The sequence below is a fragment of the Sorex fumeus genome, unplaced genomic scaffold (assembly GCF_029834395.1).
Source record: "Sorex fumeus unplaced genomic scaffold, SorFum_2.1 ptg000020l, whole genome shotgun sequence".
NCBI classification, from domain to species: domain Eukaryota; kingdom Metazoa; phylum Chordata; class Mammalia; order Eulipotyphla; family Soricidae; genus Sorex; species Sorex fumeus.
In genome coordinates this window covers 4,077,818-4,097,911 of record NW_026606077.1, presented here as the reverse complement: position 1 = coordinate 4,097,911, position 20,094 = coordinate 4,077,818, and the positions used below count along the sequence as shown (strand labels likewise).

The following is a 20,094-nucleotide window of genomic DNA, read 5'->3' as shown; positions in this document are numbered from 1 at the left end:
AAATGTTCTTCCACTGAGTCATGTCCCCAGGCCTCAAAATTAAGGCTTTAATGTGTGCCTTGGGTTTGATCCCTAATGTCCGCAGGGGAAAAAAACATTAAGGTTTTAAAACTGTGGTGTATAAGGCTAAGTGTTTAAGTCTCACCACCATGCTGAGACCACTCTCCGCACACATGAAGGTACTGGCAGAGGGACAAAGCCACGCGGGTTCCGGGGCCGAGACCTCCAAGCCTACTCGGATTGGAGTCGAGCATCCTCCACCCAGATCCTCCAAATTCCAGTAGGCGGGGGTCACACCCACCACCTGGCCCCCTGGCGCCGTGTAATCCCATCAACGGCCAAGACTCAGAGACTATAAAATCCAGCTCCCGGACGAGAACCGTGCAGTCTGCCCCCGCGCCTGGCCGTTCCTCACTGGAGCCCGTTGGAGGGGAGCGGGTTGAGCTTTCCTCCCCGCCCCGACCAGGGCTCCGGCAGCCGAAGACCTCCAGGACCAGCCACCACCATGCTGAGACCACTCTCCGCACACATGAAGGTACTGGCAGAGGGACAAAGCCACGCGGGTTCCGGGGCCGAGACCTCCAAGCCTACTCGGATTGGAGTCGAGCATCTTCCATCCAGATCCTCCAAATTCCAGCAGGCGGGGGTCACACCCACCACCTGGCCCCCTGGCGCCGTGTAATCCCATCAGCGGCCAAGACTCAGAGACTATAAAATCCAGCTCCCGGAACCGCGCGGCCGCGCGACATCTTATCAAAACTTTTCTCTATGACATCTTATTATCTCATTCCTACTTTGGACAAACTTGCAGGCTATCGAACGTAGCCTGCCCACAGGGCAGAGTCTGGCAAACTCCCCGTGGCGTACCAAATATGCCAAATACCAGTAACAATGATGGGTCTCATTCTCCTAAAGAGCCGTGAATATAATCTCAGGGCTAGGATGAAAGAGACGTTACTGGGGCCTGCTCGAGGCAATCGACGATTAACAGGATGATGAAATGAAATGAAATAAGGCTAGAAAGATAGTACAGGAAGTAAGAAGTTTGCCTTATCTGCAGTCAGCTTCAGTTGGATCCTGGGACCACATATGATCCCTTAAGGACTGCCAAGGGTCACTCCTAAGCACAGAGCCAGGAATAGCCCCTGAGCATAGCCAGGTGTGACCCCAACATTCCCCGAACCCCCAGTCTCCCAACTCCCTCCCCCCCAAAAAAAAGCAAAATAACTGCAGGCTATTTGTAGACTGTACCACCCTAAGGAATGAAAAGGAATAACTTTGACCCTACATCCCCATACCGTGGAGGAAACTCACTTGCCACGTTATGCTAAGTGAGAGAAGCCAGATTCAGAGGTTCCCAACTTAATTTGGGCGATGCAATAATCTGCTGAGCCCAGGAGGGTGTACCTGACTCTCTCTCTGGTGAACGGGATGGTCTCATTGTCCTTCTTCCAGAAGAACACGGGCGGCGGCATGCCAATCACGCGGCATTCCAGCCTCACGGGGTGGCCTTCGGGAACGCCGCAGTTCTGCAGCTTCTCCAGAATCACCGGCGCTTTCTTTACTTCTCTGGCTGTGGGGAGAGAACAGCCGTTCTGGTTGAGTCGTAATCCCCCCTGGGTTCTTGCCTTTAACTCATCGCCGCTCTGGAGTTTAGCAGAGCAGGCACTGGGCGCACCTCCTCTTCAGGTACTTGTTCGGCTTCAAAATCAAAACCACTGGCTCAACAGAAGCTCCCCAAGCTACTTCTAGACTTCAGTAATTACAAAAGAAGCAAGGAAAGTGACTTTATATCCTTTTAAAAAAATATGGGTCTAGGGGCTGGAGAGACAGGACAGTGGGTAAGGCACTGGCACTTTGCAAATGCCAAGCGGTTTGATCCCAGGCACTTCCTGTGATCCTCTGAGCACTGCTAAGAATGATTGTGAGCACAGACTCGGGAGTGAGCTCTGAACACAGCTCGGCGTGGCCCTGAACGCAGTTCGGCGTGGCCCCTCAACGAAACAAAACAGAAAGAAAATTTTTTTTAAAAAAAAGGAGTCTCAGGGCTGGAGCCATAGCACAGCGGGTAGGGCATCTGCCTTGCATGCGGCTGACCCGGGTTCAAATCCCAGCATCCCATATGGTCACCTGAGTACCTCCAGGAGTAATTCCTGAGTGCAGAGCCAGGAGTAACCCCTGAGCATCGCTGGGTGTCACCCCCCCAAAAAAAATAAAATACAAAAGGAGTCTCACCAACACTGCTAGGAAGGAGAGGGGAATCCAGGCCATGCAGTCCGGGCCTGAGGGTTTGGTTCAGGCTCTCTAGCCAGGTGTCGGCAGGGACACACCTGGTGGCATTCCAGGGCTACTTTGGTGGTAGGGATTGAACCCCTGAGACCACTCTGCAGGTCCATCTGCGTATCTCAGGAGAGACAGCCCCGAAGGGCCTGGGTGACACAGGTGGGATGCAAATGGGGAGGGATTAAAGAACTTTCTGTTCTTAGGGGCTGGAGCGATAGAACAGTGGGGTACAGTGGGTAGGGCGTTTGTCTTGCAGGCGGCCGGCCTGGCTTTGATCCCCTGCATTCCATATAGTCCCCCGAGCACTGCCATCGTTGGGTGTGACTCAAAAAGCCAAAAAAAAAGGGGAAATTTTTGTTTTCACTTTTTGGTTTCTGGGTCACACCTGGAGGTGCTTAGGGATCTTCCTGGCCATGCTGAATAGAGAGGGCACTCCAGCCAGTGCTCAGGAAAACAGTGGCAGGAATTGAATCCAGGCATATATGTATATTATATTTCTCCCTATGTGTGCAAAATAAAGAAAATTCTATTGAAAGGGTGAACTTGGACTTCTGTGGAGAAGTAAAAGGGATTATGTGGTACGTGGTTTGACCTTTTATTTGTTTTTTGGCCACACTTGATGGTACTCGGGGATCACTCCTGGCGGGGCATGGGGAATGAGATGGGATGCTGGATCAAACCTGGTTTGGCTATGTGCAAGGCAAGTGCCCTACCCACTGTACCCAAGTACCCTACAGTCTGGCCCCAGTAAGAGGACTTGTGTACCCCAAATTGTGAAGTGTGTGAACTCATCACCTATCTTTTTTTCTTTTTTACTGGAAAAGAAGAGAATAGAATATTAATAGAAGAGATTAATTAATTCTACTTTTTATTTTGAATTTTTGAATAGCTATAGAAAAGTCTAAAAGAAATATACTCTTTATAAAAAAAACCACAAAGCAGGTTAGAAGTTGTTTTATTTCTTGTTTCTCACCTGGGACCAATTAAGGCAAAGACTTCAGAATCCCAGGATTCTGAAATCAGTATTTTAGTGAAATAGGCACGTGAGGGTGAAAGTCTGCAATCAAAAGTATGCTTGCAGAGTAAGCTTTACTAGTCTGTTGATAAGAATTTAAGAATAAGAAAAAAGAGAAAGATATACTGGGGGAATAGTCACTAGTCTAAAGAGAGAATTAGCTGCTCTCGCAATCCTGATATCCTTCAAGGGCCACCCTCGGGCACAGCGGGAGAAAACCGAGTACTTGAATTTGTACATCCTGATGCTTAACTTGGCTGGACTTTCCCAAAGGACTGGCACATTCTGAGTGCTAAAGATTGGTCTTACCTGTAGGTTCCACTCGTTTTGTTCACATTATCTTATACGAGAAAGGTTTGCGGGTTCGGTCACTGTTTTAGCATTGATGAAGCACCTCCCGTGACCCAGGTGGTGAGTCAGACAGCAGAGATGCACAGAACAAGTCAGAATCTCTCCCTTTAGAAACTCAGAGTCTCCTCATGGAGGCTGGAGAGTAAACAACTCCACAGAAGACTGAAGTGCCTAAAAGTCTCTCCTTTGTGGAGTGCCATGGAAATAGAGGAGGATGTGTCTGGTGGAAGTGCCGTGTCATGCTGGGGCATTTGAATTCAACCGTAGAGAATGAATATCAGCTTTCTAGGCCAACAAGGGCCATTTGGGAAGAGATGTTAAAGCACAGAAGCTTGCCTGGGCATAAAGGAAGAGCTTGTGTACTATAGAATGGGTGAACTGTAGGGAAGTGACCTCAATTTAGTGATAATTAATTGATGAATTGAATCACTATTACAAGGATCTCCATTTATTGTTTGTATTATATACACACCATGCTATGTTTTTAACTCACCAATATTTGGTTGTAAGCAGTAAAGAAAATAAGGTCCTCACTCAAGTGAGGAGAAACCACGGGTGGACTTGGTGTGGTTACAGGACTGGGAACTCAGGTCAAAGTTCTGCATATTTGGGGCTGGAGCAATAGCATAGCAGGTAGGGCATTTGCCTTACCAGCCAACCTGGGCTTGATTCCCAGCATCCCATATGGTCCCCTGAGCACTGCCAGGAGTGATTCCTGAGTGCAGAACCGGGAATAACCCCTGTGCATCGCTGGATGTAGCACAAAAATTTAAAAAAACCCCCAAAGTTCTGCATATTTGGACAATGACTTTGGCGGGGATTATGCTTAGGGGTTCCAGTTTCAAAGCTTACCCACTACAGTGAGCTCCAGACTAAAGGAATTCTGCCCAGTTTTGTTGGTGGCAACACAAGTGTAGGTCCCCGCATCGCGCTGAGTGAGTGGGTCAATGAGCAGAGAGTGGACTCCAGTTTCCCTGACGAGCATCTTGTGGGAGGCATCTGGAAGCACGGGGTGGCCATTGAGCAGCCAGGTCAAGTCCGGGGGTGGTAAGCCGCTCACCTGACAAACAAGAGGACAAGTGAGGCCAGTGACAGGCAGGTTCACTGGGGGCTGAGTTCTCCATCCTTATCTGGCACCAAGCAGAAAGAGAAAACACAGGACGTGGAGAAGCCTTTCTGTAGTGGATCAGGGCAAGAGGGGTCTGGATCGATGGTCTCATGAACTTAAATTGTTTAGTGTATGGAACCGAAGAGATAGTACAGCGGGGGAGGACGCTTTCCTTGCATGTGGTCAAACCAGGCTTGAAGTCTGGCACCAGGCCCTGAGCATAACCAGGTATAATTCAACATTCCCTCCTCCCCAAATTGTAACTTGACCCTAATTCAGTCACAATGATCTGCTAGATTAGAATAACTAAGGATTAAATATAAGATAGGTGAACGAGATCTGCAGCATTCACTTCAGAAATATTATGTTACTTTTCATACCTGAGAAGTAAGAGGTCACCGGAAGAAAGGGAAAGCGTGACGAGTTTGAAAACACTGGTTATATAATTTCTCTTTCTTTCTTTCTTTCTTTCTTTCTTTCTTTCTTTCTTTCTTTCTTTCTTTTCTCTTCCCCCCCCACCTTTTTGGTGACCTCTTCTTAGGTATGTAAGCAATATTTAAGAGAATTTAGTCACCTTGAAATTACAAAGTTTTTGCATGATTGAATTTCAGGCGTACAGTATTTCAACACCAACCTCTTCATCAGTATCCACGTCCGTCTACCAATTGCCTCCCTCCATCCCCCATTTGCTTCCCACCTGGCTTTTATGAGAGACACTTAAAAAATATATGTATATACATAGATATATATATTTCTGCAATGTGATTTCCAGTACTGTCGTTGAAAGGGTTTTGAACATAACTCTTCAGCTCTTTCAGCATCACCTCTTCCTCCCAGTTGAACGCTTCCCTCCACCAGAGATGTTGCCCCCTCCCCATTCAGCACCCTCCAAAACAGACAAACCCCAAATCCTTCATCAAGCAAGCAAGCAAGCAAACAAACAAACACATAGAAAATATAGCAGGTCTGGAACCAGAATGGCTGCGAGTCTACCTTACAGTCCAGCCGACAGAGGCGTCCTTCATGAGCTACCATGTCCCCAGGCGCCTGCAGGAAGTGGGGTCTGAAAAAGCGTTCCTGAAGGGGTTCTTTGTCTCTTTCTTGCCCCCGGGATCTTCCTCTAAAACAACAAACATGCTCTGGCATTAAACAGAGAAACGGTTTACAGAACTTCAGTGATAGGCATGGGGTTGTGGCTATCAGAGGCTGGAGAACGTGGGCTTGGGGGCGGGGCCGAAAAGGGCAGTTGCTGGACCACAAATAGTGGACAGTAGCATGCAGCTGCTGTCCAAAGCATAGTAGTAAGTAAGCATTCCATACTGTAGACTTCTCTTGCATAATGGCCATCAGATAAAAGGTTTCTCCCCACCAAATAAAGGGTGTTTGGAGGACCCTCCCAGGAGGGGAGATGCATGTTGAAAGTAGACTATGGACTGAACATGTTTGCCACTCAATGCCTCTTTTGCAGACCACAACACCCAAAAGGAGAGAGAGAACACAAGGGATTGCCCTGCCACAGAGACAGGGTAGGATAGGGGGGATGGGGGTGAGAGGGATATTATCCATGGTGGTGGAAAATGGGCACTGGTGGAGGGATGGGTATTTGATCATGGTATAATCGAAACCCAGCACAAAAAATTGTAAATCTACAACTGTACCTCATGATGTTTCACTAATAAGTAAAGTAAAGTAAAGTAAAGGCCCTCCCGTTGATCATCGATTTGCTCGAGCGGGCCCAGTAACGTCTCCATTGGAGACTTTGTTGTTACTGTGTCTGGCATATCGAATAAAAATTTAAAAAAAAAAAGGTTTCTCCCGACTGGACTGTTAGTATAGACCAACCGGGGTCAAATTCCTGGCACCCCATATGATCCCTTGAGCCCCGCCAGGAGTGATCCTTGAACACAGATCAGGAGCAAGACCTGAACACCATCAGGTATGGTCTGAAAACTCAAAACCAAAACAACCCCAAACAGAAAACAAACAATAAATGCGAACTCTATTGAAAACATGTTCCCTAAACTAGAATAATTTTTAGAACTAAAAAATAAAAATGAGTTGGGTGCTATAAGACGATGGCTTTTCAAACTTCATGTTGTTATGACTCAGGGGTGCTGGGAGATAAGTATGGCAGGTAACTGTACTTGGGGTTTGATGCCCAGTACCACATGATCCCCCAAGACCCCAGCACTGTGGAGGTGGCCCAGGGTTCTCTGGCACTGCAGGGCTGAGCAGCGTCCCATCCTCGGGCCCTGGTACTAAACCAACAGTCAACTGGCACCCTGGACCTCCTGAGCACTGCTTGGGAGCATCTCTCAAAAAGGTAAAATATATATATTCTGGGGCCAGAGAGATAACACAGGAGATAAAGTACCTATCTTGAATGTGGCCAACTCCAGTTCAATTCCTGGCACCTCATCTGATCCCCTGAGCAGTGCCCAAGGTCACTCCTGAGCACAGAGCCAGGAATAGTTCCTGAGAACTGCTGTGTGTGGTTCAAAGTCCTCCCCCTAGTCATAAAATATAGAATCTGATTCAGAAAGTTTACATTGGGGCTTGGCGTTGTGCCCTGGAACAGGTTCTCTGGTGATGCCAATGACACAGAGCGTGACTGTGCTTTCAGCAACACTGCTGTAGCTGACACTCTGGTGGGGGGACTTGGGAGCAGGTCAGGAAGGAGATTCTTATTCTTCTCATTCTTACCTGTGAGACTGACCATCAGCTGTGAGCCGACTGCGAATGGGCAAACTCTGTACCATTAAGTGGCCAGAACAGCTGATTCTCCCCTGAGAAACAGAAAATAAAGATTAAAATAAGGAGGAAAATATCGCATTATTTTTTCAATTTACATAAACTTCTGGATAAGAACATTATGAGCCTTTTGATTATTATAAGGTTATCTTTTTTGTTTTCAGGGAGAGGGAACTATATTTAAAAATACATATAAAAGGACTCAAATTATTTTAAATATTTCAGGGGGAGGGAATTTTAAGACTCCCATGACTTGTTTGCTTCTTTCTTTTTTCTGTATGCATGTGGACACACCCTACTGTGCTCGGGGACTTGGGGGCAGGATCCAAATCACAGATGCATGGCAAATACTCTACCATTGAGTCACATCCCTGGCCCACGACTTTCATTTTGAGATACAAATGAACAGAACACAACATAGAGAAATATGAATTCTTGCCCATGAAGCATAATCTGCTGCCACATAGCAAAAGTAAAGATACATAGCTTTATACTTTTTTCAATAGAGGTTCTCTTCAAAACTAACATTTTAATAGAATAATAGGAAATGAGAATAGAAACAACAGGTTTGTTCTCCCTATTCTATTAGTAGTTGGAGGTCTTTATTATGTTATGTTTTATGTTTTTATGTTATGTTATTATGTTATGTAATTATTGATCTCATTCAGAAAAAGATTCTAGCTTTTCCATTTCTGCTTTTTTTGGGGGGGGAGAGGGGCAACACCCAGCAGTGCTGGGGGCCCTGTGGTGCTAGGGATGGAATGCGGATAACTCAAAGGCTTAGCATGTACATTCGTTTTTCAATTTTACCCCATGGCTTTTCAAATTTACCCCTCCCGCCAAATGACATTATAAGCGTTATGGCTATTCATAAGCCTTTACAAAGAATTTGTTCTAAAAACCGAAACTAACAAACTATTCTTTGACAGAATGATTTTGAACTTTTCTTTGTTTGGGCCACACCCAGCATTGCTCATGGGTTACTCTCGACTCTGTACTCAGGGGTCACTCCTGGCCGGCCCCATTCAAGATAAATGCCCTACCTGCTGTACTATTAGTCCGGGCCCCTATTGACTTTTTTGAGAGAATGAAAAACACAAGATTGAGCTCAATAGTATAGGATATAAATACAGAGAACAGATACTACAGTGTTCTTTGACAAAAGGGTTGAGAGACAGATCCATCATCAGCTAGTTGACGTGTTAAGTTGTAATAATGTGCTCTGATTATGCATAATCGCAATGCGGCTCATTAATTTTCCTCATCAATTCTCAAGGTTTCGTTCACACTGACATCAACCACGCATCCTCTGGTGTGGCACCATGAGGAATCTGAAGTTTCTACCTGGGGGTTGGCAGCCATGATGGTATAGTTGCCGTCATCATCACCCGTGGTGGACTCAATATGTAGCAAACACGTCCCATCTCCCTCACGCCTCATTTTGCAGTGCTCATTTCTCTTTGAAATCTGTTTCCCATCTTTGAACCAGTAAACCTGGAATGAAAGATAACCAAGGAGAATGTACACAGTTCTGTACCGGTTTAGAGGATTGTGAAATAAGGAGCTGAGTGAGGCCAGGGTGTGCTGTTACCTCTGCTAGGGACCCATTTCCTGTAAAGCACTTAGCAAAAAACAGAAAGCATCTGAAGAATAGTTCAGTAGGGATGGAGAGCAAGTACAGTTGTCAAGGTGCATGCCCTTCATGCAGCAGACTGTGATTGGGTCCAAGGCCCACACCGTCCTCTGAACATCACTGAATGCACCCCGGGAGGTCCCCAAGCACTGCCAGGGTGGCCTGGGTCATCCCTGGCACCACAGTGACTGAGCAGCACCATGTCCTTCGGCCCTTGCATTGAACCAGGGGCTTGGTTGACTGAGAGACCCTTGGGCCTCCAGAGTGCCACTTGGAGACCATTAAAACAAGAAGAAAACAAAAGGAAAAGTAGTATAAGATACTGTTTCAATTGTACATATACCAGGCTTAGTAAAAATATTCCATCTAATCTAGCTTTTGACTCCTCTTTGAGTGGATGATTTCTTTAAAAATTTTTTTTTAAGATCTGAAAAAATTTTAAGTTTAGGTATTATAATCTAGGAAGTTACAACAATGTTAAAATTTATGGTATCGAGATACACTTACCCTCCCCCATACCACCAAAGTGCCCAGGACCCTCCACCACTGTCCTTGGTCTCTCTCTGTCCGTCTCTTCACCACCTCTCTCTCCTCGCTGTGGTAGCCATTCGGGTTCCGTATTCCAACGCTAATGGCATGTTGTTGATGTTTTTGTTTTGGCTCTCTGTATGCCCCAGATGAGTGAGACCATCCTGTGTATGTCCTCTGACTTATTTTGTTTCAGATGATACCTTCCAGTTCCATCCATGATGCAGCAAATTGCTTGATTTCATCTTTTTTTACAGACTACATTTTTTTTCAGCTTTCTAGGTCACACCCTACAATGCACAGGGGTTAGTCCTGGCTCTGAACTCAGGAGTTCCTCCTTGCTGTGCTCAGGGGACCATATGGGATGCTGGGAATCGAACCCCGGTTGGCCGCTTGCAAGGCAAATGCCCTACCTGCTGTGCTATCACTCCAGCCCCTAAACTACTTTTGTAAATAAATAAAATTTTTATTTTCAAAGAGTTGTCCACAGTAATTGATTACATTCAATATTTCAACACTAGTCCCACCAACATTACATCTTCCAACACCTTAATTTCGAGTTTTACCACCATCACCCAAGCCTGCTCCAAAGGCAGATGCTAAAATGCTCAATAATTTATTTTGTATTGCTTGCTATGAATAATTGACTAAAAATTATCTACAAAAGGTTCCTTAGAGGAAAATGTGTGAAAATTGTTGCATCTCATCTTGGAGCCATTAAGACCCCATACCAGAGATCATTAACATGTTGTTAGAGTTTGAGTCTTGTGTGCTTTTACATATATATATATGTATATATGTATATGTGTGTGTATTTTATCAAGATTGATTGCTTACAGACTATTTTTTTTATCAAAATTCATAATTACTTTTTTTTTGGGGGGACACACTTCCCTGCACCAGTGTCCCCAGATTCCCTCCCCATCTCAATCTCCACTCCACCCCCACCTGTCAACTTGACAGGCATATTACAAAGTTCCAATGGATGCTGCTTAGATCTGATGTTTTCAGTTCTGTTGAATTTGTGTTTTGGGGATATGGCTGTACCCCCTCACTCATCACTGGGGTAACTGAAGCCCTTGATGCCTGTTAACCTATTACTTCCTGTTCTTTTTCCTTCCCTGTTGGGAGTTCTTTCTGGTGTTTTGGACTTATTCCTGGCTCTGTGCTCAGAGATCACTCCTGACAGGTTCAGGAACCCATCTGGAATTCTGGGATTCAAGCTCGGGTTGGCTGGATGCAACGCAAGTGTCTTATCTGCTACATACTGTACTATCTCTCCAGTCCTGAACTTCATGATTACTTAAAAACTAATCTAAGAACCAGACCTGTTTTCAAAGGAGAAATAATAAAAACCAAGAGCCTGAATTTTCCCCCATTATTCTATCAGCAAGCTCATCTCCGCTGCAAAGGACTGTAATTGCTTGCCTTGCTTGAGAGGATAATGTGGTTTATTATCCCAAGTGGAAAGAGGCCAGGACTCATCCACTAAATTTCTTATCTGACTAACACATGCATACATATATACAATACATGCATAGAAGGTAAAGTTCTGCATGTATGAAGGAGATCGGTCAAAGATGAGGGGTGGTAGGTAAAGGACAGGTGTAATCATCCTCCTCCTACTTGTTGGTTACCTAACCATGTGTAATAATATCATGTTAATGAAAGTAGAGTTGAGAGACCCATGTTGCAGCTGTACCAGGTATAAATCCTTCTCTCAGTTTACTGCCAAGAAATCTGGTGACTCAGGAGCAGCTAGTGATAACAGCATGACTTTCCTAGCATTTACCAATCTAATAATAATGATTCAGATATGACACACTGGGTATAATTTTTATGGCTAGAAAATGAATAACCCAAATGGGTGAGTTCATGACTAAGAAATCTATTGTTTTGTTTTTCAACTACCCCCTGTGGTGCTCAGGGGCTACTTTTTTTTTTTATAATTTATTTATTGAATCACCATGAGAGCAGTTACAAAGCATTTGGATTTAAGTCTCAGTCATACAATGAAACACCCGTACCTTCACCAGTGCCCATTCTCCACCACCAAAAACCCCAGTATACCCCCATCCCACACCCTCCCCCTGCCTGTGGGGCAGATGATTTTCATTTTACTCTCTCTCCACTTTGATTTCATTCATTATTTCGACCCCAGACCCACCATTATTATTTGGGATTTTACCCAGCACTCAGATCCGCCGAAAAGGCAACAGTAGACAATTTGTTTTCTATTGATGATAATGAATAATATATGATGTCACGTGGCCACAGTAGTAGCCGCAGGATTTTGGAATTCCAAAATTTTAACAAAAAAATCTTGAGGGATTTCTGTCAAAACCTGCTGGGTTCTGAGATTTGTTCCTGAGTCTCTGGGATCATCGGAGTTAAGCAGCTTGATCAGGAGCCAGAGAGGCCGTTCATGGGCGGTGACTTGGAGTCTCGTTGGGGCGGGGAGGAAAAGGCTGGCTCCACCCCCCATCCCATGAGGCGCCTGGTGTCTCGTCACTGCAGGCCCAAACCTGACTGTCCAATGGCCTCTCGAGAATGACAGCCATCGAGTCGCCAGGGGAAACAGGCCAAGGCACGAAACCTATTCCCACCTGGGGTGGCTCGGTGCCGGTAACCTACTGCGGGGACCAGACACATTTCTGCCCAAAGCCGCTGGTTTCTGAGATTTGTTTCTGAGTCTCTGGGATCATGGCTATTAAGGAGCTTGATCAGGAACCATAGAGGCCTTACCTCCAATTATATGCTTAGCTGGAGGTGATTTGTGGGTGTGTCTCCCACATACCTAACTTTTGGCCGTTTACTTTCTTGGTAAACTTGGCCCCAAGTTGTTGGGGTCTGGCCAAAGGCGCAGCAGCAATTTTGGGGTATCTAGAAGTCTAAAGGCACCATCAGGCTGCTAATGCATTAGCCTTACAGGTGCAGATTGGCCTGCTGGTGGCACCACACCCCCGCTCAGGGGCTACTAATAACTTGCTGCTTGGGAGGTTGCTCCAGGGGTTGCTCTTGGCTGTGCTTGAGGGACCATGTGTGTTGGGTATTGAACTGGGGCTGTTGTGTGCAAAACATGTGCTCCAGCACTTTGGGCTCTCTCCACCCCAAATCTATTAAATTAAATTAATCATCATTTGGGATGGGGGTGCACCTGGCAGCACTTGGGGGCTATTTATTTATTTATTATTATTTTTATCAAATAGCCATGATTTACAACGTTACTGAGGGTTGAGTTTTAGGCATCCAATCATTCAACACCAATTTCCTCTACCAGTGCCAACTTCCCCCCACCAGTGTTCCCAGCTTCCCTCCCCACCCCAATCCCCACTCCACCCCCACCTGTCAACTTGACAGGCACGTTACAAAGTTCCAGTGGATGCCGCTTGGATCTCATGTTTTCAGTTCTGTTGAACCTGTGTTTTGGGGATATGGCTGTACCCCTCACTCATATCACTGGTGTAATGTGAAGCCCTGATGCCTGCTAACCCACTACTTCCTGTTCTCTTCTTCCCCCTCTTGGAGTTTTTCCTGGCGCAGCTCTCTGACCAACTAAGCTGCTGTTGGGAGAGAACCCCTAGTCACTGCATTAGGAGGGTGAACTGTTGTCAGAGGAACTGGAACTCCTCAGAAATCAGCGTGGCTTAACGGCCTTGCAACTGCCTGTGGGTGGGCTTGAGATTTGGGAGATCCAGCACCTGTAGTGTCTATAGTGCTTGTTGTTCCACCTCTGCACTAACTCCTGTGACACCTTGTGACTTCCTCCCACCTGGCTCATGTAAACCATAAATTTCTCCTTCCTCTTTCCATCTCATGAGTCTCACGTAACGCATCCCTTTCTGCCCCCCATTACCCTCCCCCAATAAACTTTGTCATATGACTCTGAGTCTATGGGTGCGAGTGACTGTGCTTCAGTCATGTTGCACACACGAATCTTTGGACATCTGTTGTCCTAGGTGCCAGAAAACTGTCTCACATTCCCAGGAGTCAGTGGTCACAGGCTGGCTATACCTCCTTGATTTCTTTCCTTTTCTGTCTCCTCTCTAAACACTGGGGTCAAGGATGACCTAAGCATCACTGTATCACTGTCATCCTGTTGTTCATCGATTTCCTCGAGCAGGCACCAGTAACATCTCCTTCGTCCTAGCCCTGAGATTTTAGCAAGTGCCACATTGGAGGCTCTTTCAGGGTCAGGGGAACGAGACCTGTCATTGTTACTGGTTTTTGGCATACTGAATATGCCACGGGGAGTTTGCCAGACTCTGCTGTGTGGACAGGATACTTTCAGTAGCTTGTCAGGTTCTCCAGACTAAGAACTAGATAATAAGAACCAGGGTTCTTTGCATTTGCCGCCACAAGCTTCGGCGAGCTGGGTTTTATAGTCTCTGGGTCTTGGCCGTTGATGGGATTACATGGCGCCGGGGGCAGTTGGTGGGTGTAACGCTTTTTAAAAATTTTTTAAAATTTTAAAAATACTTCTTAAAATGTCAACAACTGTATAAATTGCCATAGAAACAGGACATGAAAAGAAGTCTAGGGGACTGGGTAGTACTGGGGGTAGAGTGCTTGCCTGGCACCTGGCTGCCCGGTGTGGCCCCTGGCTCCCCGGCACCCCATATGGTCCCCTGAGCTTGCAGGAGTGAACCAAGAGTCATCCCAGTGTGGTCCAAAAACAAAACAAAACAAAAAAACCAAGAAAGCCCCAATAAACTAGTCTCTATAGAACCCCAGGTTTCTGCCAGTATCTCATCCTTCCACCTTCCAGCTCCGACCTAAGAATACCTGGGGGTTATTTTTGATTGAAGCATGCAGAACAGGGTATTAAACTGGACCTCCCATATTCAAAGCTTCTACTTATCCTGTTGAGATATCTTGCTGGCTCTCCCAGATTTATTTTGGTAAAGGTAAAAGCCCTCCCATTGTTCGTCGATTTGCTCGAGCGGGCCCAGTAACGTCTCCATCATGAGACTTTGTTGTTACTGTGTTTGGCATATCGAATACATCATGGGGAGCTTGCCAGGCTCTGCCGTGCGGGCGAGATACTCTCAGTAGCTTGCCGGGCTCTCTGAGAGGGGCCGAGGAATCGAACTCGGGTCGGCCATGTTGGCTGCGTGCAAGGCGAACACCCTACCGCTGTGCTATCGCTCCGGCCCAGATTTATTTCTCCGTCCCAGATTTATTTTAATTTTATAAAAATTCCAACTTACTGATAATTTTTTTGATCAGGAGAGCTGTTTGATGCTCCTATTTTTTAATTACTGCTTTTAAAATCAGGTTATATGGGCTTCACTAATTTTTCACTATTTTTTATAGTGGCTTTTATTCCTGCTGTAGATCATTGAAATCTAGTAAGACTTTCTTGGAGGTACTATCTTTACTATTGTGCTGCTGATTGGCCCATTGCCCGAGTATTTCCCCTACCTTTGGAACAGGTATCCCAACAATTTTGCAGGTGAAAGTGACTGGAGAGCCTTCTGTGACCCGGAAGTGCTTGAGTCTTTTGTCAAAGATGGGAGCAAGACATCTGCCCGTGGGGATCTCATCGTGTTGGATTTCATCATCTGATTCATCCACAGGGGTCCGTTCTAGGCGAAACTCTATTTCATTCATCAGCCTCTGTTCAAAGTTTGAAATTTTGTACTCCTGTCAAAATAGCAAACAACTGTCAATTTAATTGGTAAGGAAGAAGGTATCTATTAGTATAAGTTGAGGATGCCACTATGAGTCAAATATTAGCTTTATGTTATAGAAACCCAAAAAATCAGGCATTTTCCAATCTTTCACTATAGGACACTTAGTGGAGATTTTAGTGTCTTTACTATAATCCAAAACTGTCTTAGTGAATCCTGATTCCTAACATGAAACCCTGGTAGAATCCTGGAGAGAATGAAATGAAGATAGATAGCATCTTCACAACTGCTATTAGTGTCCATATCAATATGTAGAACTGCCTATGCAATATTTTGGCAAAAGGATTCTGACCCGCATTCTGACACATATGGGTATTACCAACTTCCTTTTGCTACTGGCCAGTCTTATCTGCATTACTTGAGGAAAACCTGTCTTGAATAAATCTTCCTTAGCCCCCATATGAATCTTCATTTTATTTCTCTGTTTCTGTCCCAATGAAACCGTTCAAAATAATATTTTATCATTATGGGATCATTTCCCTGTCACCCATTCTCTTGTTAACCTATTCCAATTAGGTTTCACTGAAATGATTATTGTCAGTGTCTTTATATATGCTAAACCTAGTCGTTACTTATCTCCTCCCTTTCCTGGCCTCTCATCAGCATTATACACGTATAGCTACTTCCTCCTTTTTGAAGACTTGTCTTCTTTTGGTGCCCATGAAACCAGTGATTTTCCCCCTTCTCTTTCTCTAGTTGCTCCTTCTCAATCTCCTTTGCTATCTCCTACTCCTAGGTAGGTGATAGCGTCTGATCTCACAGCTTTAGATATCTTCTGTATGTGGATGGCACCAACATTAACATTGCCAAGACTGTTCTCTTTCCAGAACCCTCATACTCAGTGATCTTCTCTCTGTTATGAAGGTGGTAGAACCGAAAGTCTAATCAATAGTCTACTCTGTACCATGGATGTCTAATGGGCATCTTAAACTTAATATAGTCCAAACAACAAATATTTGATTCCCGGTTTCTAAGAGATGATTCTACCCTGATCTTAGCCATCTTTTTTTTTGCTTTTTGCTTTTTTTGAGGGTTACATTTGGTGATTCACAGGGGTTACTCCTGTATCGCACTCGGGAATTACCCCTGGTGGTGCTCAGGGACCATATGGGATGCTGGGAATCGAACCCAGGTCAGCCGCATGCAAAGCAAACACCCTACCCACTGTGCTATTGCTCCAGCCCTCGGTCTTAGCCATCTTAGAAAATGGTTGCACTGTTCACCTTCTCGGATAAGACAGATTTTTAAAATTTACAAACTTTACAAAATAAAAAATAATTCTAGGAATTAAAAATTGCATGTTGGGGCTAGAGATAGATCTATATCTCTATATATTTATGTCTATCTATCTAGTTATCTCTAAGGCTTGTGTCTTGCATGCAACTGGCCCCAGTTTGATCCCAGGCACCACATGATACTTCAAGCATCTCTGAGTGCAGCTCTGGAGTCCCCGCAAGCATGTCCTACCTTTTGCTGCCGAGCTTTGACCCCTGATACCACATATGGCCCCCCTAATCCCCACCTAAGCCCTGAGCACAGCTGGGTGTGGTTCCAAACAAAAATGAAAAAGAAACTATGGTATCAATATGGAATGGAATACTCTCAGGCTGTGAGGAAAAAAAATTATGCAATTTACTGCTACATGGGTGAATCTGGAGAGTGTCTGGCTGAGTGAGGTTAGTCAGAAGGAGAGGATCAGACACAAAATGATCTTCCTTATATGTGTGATATAAAGAAACATAAAAGGGGAATAACGTGTCTAAAGGCAATAGAAACTGAGAAGCGGTCTTCAGCATGAATCTTCTTACCACAGGGTGGGGCTGTGGGGGTGTTCTGATGTGTGTGTGTGTGTGTGTGTGTGTGTGTGTGTGTGTGAGAGAGAGAGAGAGAGAGAGAGAGAGAGAGAGAGAGAGAGAACACTGGGACAATGGTGAAGAGATGCAGACACTGACGGAGAATATGGTGCTGGATGAAACCCTATCATTAACAGTAAACCATGGTGCCTAAAATAATATAAAAAAGTATAAAAATATCTTAAGTTAAAAAATCTTAAGTATCACATAGCATTTCAGTGGTCTAGGAGAGAAAATGAAAAACTAGAAAATTATTTCAGAAGACAATTTCTCTTAGAATACTTTTTTCTTCTTCAGTGATAATCTTCTGAAGGCTGATATTGTGATAATTGGAGACAACATTTCTGGGACACGTCAGCAGAAATAGTTTTTAAATCATCAAAGTGTGGGAAAGAGTGCGCCTTTTATTGATAACCACAGTGCAATGACAGTCCAATCAGATATGGTATTGTCAAGGCTTTGGATTTCCACAACATGGACCAATAGTTAACAACCTGCCCTGAGCTCTCAGCGGGCTCCCTCCAGTCTCGGCTGAGTCTGGGCTTCTGGGGCAACTAAAAAAATTAGAGAAGACCAGCTGGAAGAATGTACTTAAAGTATTTCCAAGCAACTCTGGGGATGCTATTCATTAAAGAAAGTCTTCTGTGCTAAAAAGAAGAAAAAGAAAATAGAAAAAGAAAAAAAGGCATTCTTTTTACTATAGGGGACAATCACCAAATGGTAATGAATAAAGGATTCTTCGATAAACCTGGATGTTAACAAATGTAGAATGGCTTCGTGTATAATTATTTCAATATTAGTTGATCTATCTCATCTTATATGATCTATCTAATACTTCCAGCATAGTACTTCCAATAAAAATGACCGGATTCCATATCCGACCGTCTGTTACTGCTGCCAAATCCCTAGGAAGACCCTCCAATGTGCTAAATGCTATTTAAGCTAGGCCCTGGGAACACGAGGTTTAAGAAACATGGACTCACTTCAAGAATGTTGCATAAAATTTTTTTAAATTCAAAATTTATACTTAATGATTTCTTAAGGACGCACATGTTCGCAGTGCATAAATGGTTAGTTAACACCAAACTTTTGCTAAAGTTCAGTGTTTTAAAGTTTTTATTATATTTAAAATCAGTTGATTAAAATAGATTATAAAAGGTATAATTAGGTGTAATCAAATTTTTTTTAGTCATCAGGTGAGATCTATTCTTTTTCCCTCTGTGTCCTTTGTCTCCTGTCCCTCTGCCATTTATTATGGGGAATCAAACACTTTGTTGGGGTGGCACACCTAGGGGTGCTCAGCGGATGCCTACTCTGAGCTATGTGGTTTGGAAAGAGAGGTAAGACAGAGAGAGAGAGACAGACAGACAGACAGAGAATGAACTGCAGAATTAAAACATGGGAAAGTTTTCAGAGAAAGGAGGTATGAGGTCAAATAAGAGAATCTACATAAGACATTAAATAGAAGATTATGTGTTCATAGATTTAGAAGTAAACAGCCAACAGTATTTTTTGGATATGGAATATCTTGCTAAGTGATATGCAAAATCGTCATTAATCCCGAATGGGATTACATTTTGTGACCCTGGTTTCTTCGGATGTCTTTGATCTACTTTGAATAGTTATATTGTTTAAGTTTTACTGATGGCCCGGAACCGCGCGGCCGCATTTGCAGCTGCGCGACATCCTATTATGACATCTTATTATCTCATTCCTACTTTGGACAAACTGGCAGGCTACCGAATGTAGCCTGCCCACACGGCAGAGTCTGGCAAACTCCCCGTGGCGTACCCAATATGCCAAATACCAGTAACAATGATGGGTCTCATTCTCCTAAAGAGCCTTGAATATAATCTCAGGGCTAGGATGAAGGAGACGTTACTGGAGCCTGCTCGAGGCAATCGAAGATTAACAGGATGATTTGTGATTTGATTTTTGTGATTTGTGATGGCTCATAAAGATCCAGTGGTGGTGAGTGATACCCTCCAAGATACAGGGATGAAGCTAAAAGGCAGAAAAAACCTTTGTTGTCATTTTAGAAAGATAAAAATTCTGGGTCCAGAGGAAGAGGGCTGTGGCTTCGAATACTTGCTGGGCAAACACTGGTCACGGGTTCAACTCCCGGGCATCACCAGGTGCACCAAGCATGACCTGGGCAGCTCTGGTCTTTGAGCCTGGCAGCCCTGCTGTCTATAATCGCTGCTGCGGTGATTTCTGGCACCACAACCAGGTGTGCATAAATACCACAAAGGGGTGTGACCCCTGGCAAGCATAGGTGTGTGTGAGTGCCATGCCAGGAAGTGAAACCCCTTGTGGGCATGTGTGTGAGCACCGTGGCTAAAGAGATGCAAAGCTCGGTGAACATCATGACCAAGGATGTATGTAAGCGCCTGACCCGATAAGCAACCTGTAGCAGCATCTTAGCTAAAACTGTGCAAGCAACCACAATCTGGCCATCACAACAGTGACAACAGCAAAAATATCAACAACAGGAAAGGGAAGCAAAGGAAAGAGTAAAATACAACAGATACGGGGGCTGGAGCGATAGCACAGCAGGTAGGGCATTTGCCTTGCACGCAACCAACATGGCCGGCCCAGGTTCGATTCCCAGCATCCCATATGGTCCCCCGAGCACCGCCAGGAGCAATTCCTGAGTGCATGAGCCAGGAGTAACCCCTGAGCATCACTGGGTATGACCCAAAAAGCAAAAAAAAAAAAACCAAAAAACCCAAAAAAAACCAAACCAAACCAAACAAATACAATAAAAAATTTCAAGGAGACAAAAACTATCAATATTAAAATCTAAGATGATATTACTTTTATATTAAACAATGTTATAAGAATAAACAAGCAAGGACTGAAGATATAGTAAGCAGGTC

General features: G+C 44.6%; 1 protein-coding gene across 1 annotated transcript in view; it reads right to left on the bottom strand.

Annotated features, from left to right (window-relative positions):
* The window catches only part of MYPN (myopalladin), a 90,075-nt gene that overhangs the window by 7,185 nt on the left and 62,796 nt on the right, over nucleotides 1-20,094 (bottom strand). Inside the window, exons 13-18 of the mRNA XM_056113402.1 lie at nucleotides 15,094-15,315; nucleotides 8,853-9,002; nucleotides 7,461-7,543; nucleotides 5,751-5,877; nucleotides 4,502-4,709; nucleotides 1,408-1,573 (exon numbers count right to left, since the gene is read on the bottom strand). Of these exons, the coding sequence (XP_055969377.1) occupies nucleotides 1,408-1,573; nucleotides 4,502-4,709; nucleotides 5,751-5,877; nucleotides 7,461-7,543; nucleotides 8,853-9,002; nucleotides 15,094-15,315 (956 nt within the window). The remainder of the gene's footprint in view (nucleotides 1-1,407; nucleotides 1,574-4,501; nucleotides 4,710-5,750; nucleotides 5,878-7,460; nucleotides 7,544-8,852; nucleotides 9,003-15,093; nucleotides 15,316-20,094) is intronic.